A 7,270-nucleotide genomic window follows, 5' to 3' on the forward strand; every position below is an offset into this window, starting at 1 on the left:
TGGTATATTAAATATATTTTCATAAATTTATGTTGTATATAAAAAATATATGTTTTCTTATTTATTTTGTTTACAAAAAGATATCGATTTTTAACAAAAAATCGAATTTTGTTGTTACAACAATATTTTAATTCTTAACAATATTTTTATGTTTTTGTTTTTATATTTTTTTAATATATACACATATTATTTTATATGTGAAATGAGAGAATGTTGTATAACAAAATCTTAGCACAATTTCAATGAAGTGAGTTCGAAAAAACCGAAGAAAAGAAAAAAACTTAAAAACTAAACTTAAATCAAGGTCTAATAATTAATAGATGTTGTATGTATGTAAAGTGTGTTGAAAACAAAATGTTATAAATGCCAAAAATAATGGATGAATAAATGAAATACGAAATATGATACTCAATAATATAATCAAAACACAATAAAAAGTAATAATGTAAACTAAAAAAGTGTATGTACGTACGAAAAGAAGAATACGAAATTAAATGTTAATCAGATTGTATATCCGGACAATCTTCAATAATATGCTCCTCCAGTAGGGTAAATAATGGCTCCTCTTTCACCTTAACCCAAGGTCATTCTTCATCTGTTTTACTGTCCATTTTCTCGAGGTAGACTGATTCATCTACAAATGACTTTTCATTAACCAAGGCCGATAACTCTGCCGCCGTGTAGCCAATTAACAATTTCAGGTCACAATCAAATTTGTAGGCAAAACGTTTACCCGACACTTTTGATATCATATCACCATCATAGTAATAACGTAATGCTCGCGATAATTTTTCATAATTCATCGCCGGTTTGTTTTTCTTTTCACCCCAGAGACGGGCCACCTTTTCCGGATCGGTTAATTTAAATTCACCATCTTCGCCGACCCATTGTATAATGTCCACATGTTCACGATCGGTTAGTATTTCCAAAAGGAATTGCCACAACTGGACTTGACCATTATTACCCGTACCCACACCGTAGGAAGTGTGCCCTAGACTAGCTGCCACCAGACTATGTGTGGTCATATTTATTTCATTCAAAGCTGCTGTTGACATGAAAAGATAAAAGAAGAAAGAAAATTTAAATTATTTATTCAATCAAGGTTATGAACGCGTACCCACCCTCTTTTTTCAATGTATGGAATGTTTTACGCATTATTTTCGGTTCCCTGGTGAGTGTGGTGGGCAGCACTGTGGATGAGTTACCTTGTCTGGGTTCCGGGGCAGCCAAAGCTGTCTCTGCTGCCTTATGTACAACCGATACAAATTTACATTCTTTGAGCAGTTGAATATGGGTCCAGAAAACATTACCCGGATCTGTGGGTATTTTCTTGCGGAATTCTTCGTGGGACAGAGAACACAAATGGCGACCAGATATTGACCAATCATTGATGTTAGCATCGGCCTGCAAAAATAGAAATAAAATGTTTTTAATAATATTTTTTGAATGTTTAAATTTTTAAAGAATATTTTTTCAAGCCACCAAATAAGGCGTGGATTTCTTAAAGAAGACTTTTTTCAAGCCACCAAATCAAGGCGTGGATTTTTTAAAAAAGACTTTTTTCAAGCCACCGAATCAAGGCGTGGATTTTTTAAAGAAGACTTTTTTTCAAGCCACCAAATCAAGGCGTGGATTTTTTAAAGATTTTTTCAAGCCACCAAATCAAGGCGTGCATTTTTTAAAGATTTTTTCAAGCCACCAAATCAAGGCGTGGATTTTTTAAAGAAGACTTTTTTCAAGCCACCAAATCAAGGCGTGCATTTTTTAAAGATTTTTTCAAGCCACTAAATCAAGGCGTGGATTTTTTAAAGAAGACTTTTTTCAAGCCACCAAATCAAGGCGTGGATTTTTTAAAGAAGACTTTTTTCAAGCCACCAAATCAAGGCGTGGATTTTTTAAAGAAGACTTTTTTCAAGCCACCAAATCAAGACGTGGATTTTTTAAAGAAGACTTTTTTCAAGCCACCAAATCAAGGCGTGGATTTTTTAAAGAAGACTTTTTTCAAGCCACCAAATCAAGGCGTGGATTTTTTAAAGAAGACTTTTTTCAAGCCACCAAATCAAGGCGTGGATTTTTTAAAGAAGACTTTTTTCAAGCCACCAAATCAAGGCGTGGATTTTTTAAAGAAGACTTTTTTCAAGCCACCAAATCAAGGCGTGGATTTTTTAAAGAAGACTTTTTTCAAGCCACCAAATCAAGGCGTGGATTTTTTAAAGAAGACTTTTTTCAAGCCACCAAATCAAGGCGTGGATTTTTTAAAGAAGACTTTTTTCAAGCCACCAAATCAAGGCGTGGATTTTTTAAAGAAGACTTTTTTCAAGCCACCAAATCAAGGCGTGGATTTTTTAAAGAAGACTTTTTTCAAGCCACCAAATCAAGGCGTGGATTTTTTAAAGATTTTTTCAAGCCACCAAATCAAGGCGTGGATTTTTTAAAGAAGACTTTTTTCAAGCCACCAAATCAAGGCGTGGATTTTTTAAAGAAGACTTTTTTCAAGCCACCAAATCAAGGCGTGGATTTTTTAAAGAAGACTTTTTTCAAGCCACCAAATCAAGGCGTGGATTTTTTAAAGAAGACTTTTTTCAAGCCACCAAATCAAGGCGTGGATTTTTTAAAGAAGACTTTTTTCAAGCCACCAAATCAAGGCGTGGATTTTTTAAAGAAGACTTTTTTCAAGCCACCAAATCAAGGCGTGGATTTTTTAAAGAAGACTTTTTTCAAGCCACCAAATCAAGGCGTGGATTTTTTAAAGAAGACTTTTTTCAAGCCACCAAATCAAGGCGTGGATTTTTTAAAGAAGACTTTTTTCAAGCCACCAAATCAAGGCGTGGATTTTTTAAAGAAGACTTTTTTCAAGCCACCAAATCAAGGAGTGGATTTTTTAAAGAAGACTTTTTTCAAGCCACCAAATCAAGGCGTGGATTTTTTAAAGAAGACTTTTTTCAAGCCACCAAATCAAGGCGTGGATTTTTTAAAGAAGACTTTTTTCAAGCCACCAAATCAAGGCGTGGATTTTTTAAAGAAGACTTTTTTCAAGCCACCAAATCAAGGCGTGGATTTTTTAAAGAAGACTTTTTTCAAGCCACCAAATCAAGGCGTGGATTTTTTAAAGAAGACTTTTTTCAAGCCACCAAATCAAGGCGTGGATTTTTTAAAGAAGACTTTTTTCAAGCCACCAAATCAAGGCGTGGATTTTTTAAAGAAGACTTTTTTCAAGCCACCAAATCAAGGCGTGGATTTTTTAAAGAAGACTTTTTTCAAGCCACCAAATCAAGGCGTGGATTTTTTAAAGAAGACTTTTTTCAAGCCACCAAATCAAGGCGTGGATTTTTTAAAGAAGACTTTTTTCAAGCCACCAAATCAAGGCGTGGATTTTTTAAAGAAGACTTTTTTCAAGGCGTGGATTTGTTAAAGAAGACTTTTTTCAAGCCACCAAATCAAGGCGTGGATTTTTTAAAGATTTTTTAAAGAAGACTTTTTTAAGCCACCAAATCAAGGCGTCGGTTTTTTTAAAAAAGAAATTTTTTTCAAGCCACCAAATCAGGGCGTGGATTTTTAAAAAAAAAAATTTTTAAAGGCCATGGATGGCGTGGATTTTTTATGAATTTTTTTCAAAGGTTTTATAAGGTGTGGATTTTTTTAAGAATTTTTTTTCAAGGGCCTATATAAGGCGAAGACTTTTTAAGGCTTATTTTTATAAAAAAATGTACTCACCAACTGAAATTCCCGCATTGCCCATTGAAACCAATATTTCACTTGCGGCACCGTCCATTCATTCGGATCATCGGGTATTTTAAGTCGCGTCTGTTCACGGCGAAATTTGCTATCGAGTACCCAATTGAGACAGGGTTTATCTTTCAATTTTGACGCCGCCGATTCATTCAGCTCTGTAAGTTCACGTTTTATTTTCTTCGGTTTAGTTTCCTCTTCAGTGTCATCATGTGATTCACTTGTGCGTATGGGTGCTTCATCATCGGTGGACACATCACTTTTAAATGCTTCTTCAGCGGCAAGGGCGGCTATAAGGGAAATATATATTTAGTATTTCTATTGTAAAAAGAAGATATTCAGAGACATGGTAGATTCAATGAAGGTCGTGATAGCAAAGTTTAAAATATGTGTATTGGTGAGACTCTTGTTAGATGTGAGCATAAGGAAATCGGAAAATCGGCAATCAATGTTGAATATTGTTATAACTTGGAGAACTTCTTTGTGTTAGATTCGGAAGCAATATAAATGAGGAAAATTTTTGTAGCCCGCAATATAAATTGGGGTCAATATAAAGTGGATGTTCGGTATTGGCATAAATTGGTCCACGTTTTCGTATAGTCCCCATATGAAGGCCTATGTTTTGGCAATGCTCCTTTTCAAATGTTCCTTCCCATTTTCGATAATTCGATGATTTTTGCCACAATTTTTTAACGAAGTGGCTATAATTTGGCATTCCGGATTATTGGAGGGTCATATCCTCCATGTAAAGTTCGTCATTTAAATGTTTTTACAAGATTTGTTCAACAAAGTTGTTGTAATTGCACAGTCCGTAATGTTGCAGAATATTTTAATTTGCAGATTTTTTTTATTATAGACCAAATATAAATGCCCTTTTTTCAATACTTTTAAACTGTGGCCGTCATTTGGCATTCCGATTTCTTAGTGTCAATTCTATCTCTATCTGAAAATGTCCAATGTATGTTTATGTTTTTACAGGGCACCCACATAAAAATCCGACACCATTTCGGCCGGCCGTTTCTCTTTTTTATATCCTCCACCCTGTTTATCAGCAATAAACTTTTTTCCCCCTTCGATGAATCTATTTGCCTCTGGTACTCCACATATTAATATCCAATATTACATACCTAAGGCATCCTCAGTGGGTTTTAAAACATCCAATATGTTTATGCGTTTAATAATATATTTGATTTCCACGTTAATCTGTACTAAGCCCTCACCCTTGACACACTGGTCAACAAGGTTTTTGTGGGGTTCCAACTGGAATAAAAATGTCCCCATTAATAACACCCATAACAAAAAATATTCATATTGCTTACCTCCTGGGCATCCTGCAGCCAAAATTCATAACCCTGCAGGCTAAGACCCACCTTCTTTTCCAATAATTTCCTTAAAAAAGAATAACAAATTAATTACAAATTCCAATACATGGCCATCACAACTTACTGTAACGTTCTCAGTGGCTCTCGGATATCCATATGCATAATGATTTCATTATCTGAACCCGCATTGGAATTACTATCATCCTGAGTGGACATGTACAGGTCGCCTTGTTGGAACAATTCATTGGCCATCATGCCCTCTAGAAGAGACAAACAAAAACAATAATTATTATTTGACTAGAAAAGTATTTCCTGTTTCCCAGGAAATATTACGGTGATGATCGTAGAACATCCGCCTTCGTCACAAATTGGGGATCGCGGATACCCACCTAAGTCTCCACCACTTCCCAAACGTTGTATTAACTCTTCCGATAACTGTGTTAAGTCATTTGTTTCCATTTTGTGTTGTAATAATTAATTATTTTGTTTATTTATTTCTTGCTGCTGCCGTTCCAATTGTAATTTTTTGTAAAACAACAATGCAGTATTTTGAACAGTTCACTGAAATGAACCATATAGGGACCAGTTGAAAATATTACGAAGAGGGAAGATAAAAGAAAATTGTGATATGCCGTTGTGTTTACGAACGGGTGTGATGTATAACGGCCGAATACAAATAGCTGTGAATATCAATTGAATTATTTTTAATTCTGTAAAATGAACGGATGGGACTAAAGGCAGATTCAATGAGATAGTAACAAGGAAAGTTCTAATGGTGAAATAAGTTGTTTGTAATTTGAAATAAACATTGCATTTTGAAAGAAAAAAACGATGATTTGTGCAGGTCCAATAGTTTGTAATATCTAAAAATGTATGTCCTAAACACCTTGTACATTAGAACTTTTTACCGGGTTAACCTATTTTATGAGGATTTATTTGACATATATGCAAAGGAAATGACAATTGAAAACCACTGGGTTAACGAAATCCGGTTAAATGTAAACGTACTACTAGAAGCACCTCTTATCATACATGGTAAGAGGGAAAGCAAATTCGTAATAGAAGGCAGGAGAAGTTGAGGTGAATAACATAAAATTAACTATGTAGGTAGTTTCTTTGAATTCGTGGCCTTCCCCTTCTTCGTGAACCATCAGCCGGTTCGCTTTAATATTCCTTTTTATCTGGGGCATCTTCATCCATTCTCACGATATGACCTACCCATCGTAGTCGCCGCAGCCCGATACGTCTGACTATGTCGATGCCCGAGAATTGATGGTAAAGCTCTTGGTTCATTTGACGGTGATATTCTCCGTCGACGTAAATCGGCCCATAAATCTTCTGGAGAAATTTAATTCTATTTTATTTATTTTATCTTCCATCAACAAAGAGAAAATACACCTATAATGTCAGAAAAAATAACAACAAATGCAACAAGTCGTTCTGCTCATTTGACATATTTAAAAATTGTAATATATAGGTAGGCTTCATATTACCTTGAATAATTGTACTAGACATAAGCTATGGGTATAACTTGTCGGCAACACTGGTCGGCACTTTTTTCTTGTTTTTTTTTATCAAATTACATTACAATTAATTTTTTTCAAAAGTTAAGCGGCATTTACATTAGAACCTTTTGTCGGTTTAACCTCCTCTATGATGATTTATTTGATATATATGTAATGGGATTGACAATTTAGATCTACTGGATTTTATACATGTAAAAACACATTACAATATGATAACGGAATATGAGGTTTTACGAAATTCATAACCCTTATGTACACATTCATTATTAGTAAATTTTTTTTAACGCAACTGTTTGGTCATATCTGACATTTTTTTCATAAATAATGATAATCAAATTCACAAACCTCTAATAACCAATAGTTTTCACAGCATTAAGCTTTGTCATTGCTTACACACGTACGTGTGTGTAAACGGGATTTTAATGTATATGAATGACTATTTGTTACTAGATGGCGCTAGCACAAATAAATATAAAAACGAATACAAGGAAGAATACCGCACGTTGTAATTTTAGTTAAATTTTAAAATAAAATACGGAATATGAACAAGACATTTTAGTACTGATTTACGCTAGACAATTGCACTTGCGGAAATGATCAAATTGTAGGTGAGGGAGGTGAAGGTTTACTACCATCCCTTAAGGTAAATGAAAACTTAATAATCATGCGTTATTTTTTTAATCCCTTGACAAA

The 7,270-nt window shown here is 34.3% G+C and overlaps 1 protein-coding gene across 1 annotated transcript; it reads right to left on the reverse strand.

The window, feature by feature from the left end:
- Positions 1-493: 493 nt before the first annotated feature.
- LOC133321293 (DNA-binding protein Ets97D-like) lies at positions 494-5,512 on the reverse strand. Its single transcript, XM_061530386.1, has 7 exons — positions 5,441-5,512; positions 5,176-5,311; positions 5,049-5,118; positions 4,857-4,989; positions 3,715-4,019; positions 1,112-1,404; positions 494-1,011 (listed from the first exon to the last, which is right to left on the reverse strand). Exons 1-7 carry the CDS (start codon positions 5,508-5,510, stop codon positions 585-587), a joined length of 1,434 nt encoding a protein of 477 aa, XP_061386370.1. The 5' UTR covers positions 5,511-5,512; the 3' UTR covers positions 494-584.
- Positions 5,513-7,270: the final 1,758 nt, after the last annotated feature.

Source organism: Musca vetustissima, unplaced genomic scaffold, assembly GCF_032173495.1.
Source record: "Musca vetustissima isolate MV318-11 ecotype Yass unplaced genomic scaffold, APGP_CSIRO_Mvet_v1 utg19795, whole genome shotgun sequence".
Taxonomy (NCBI): Eukaryota; Metazoa; Arthropoda; class Insecta; order Diptera; family Muscidae; genus Musca; species Musca vetustissima.

Coding starts and splice junctions, on each gene's coding strand:
- LOC133321293 (XM_061530386.1), bottom strand. CDS start 5,510: ATGGAAACAAATGACTTAACACAGTTATCGGAAGAGTTAATACAACGT. Junction 5,119..5,175: donor GAGCCACTGAGAACGTTACA/GTAAGTTGTGAT, acceptor TTCTTTTTTAAG/GAAATTATTGGAAAAGAAGG. Junction 4,020..4,856: donor ACCCACTGAGGATGCCTTAG/GTATGTAATATT, acceptor TTTCCCTTATAG/CCGCCCTTGCCGCTGAAGAA.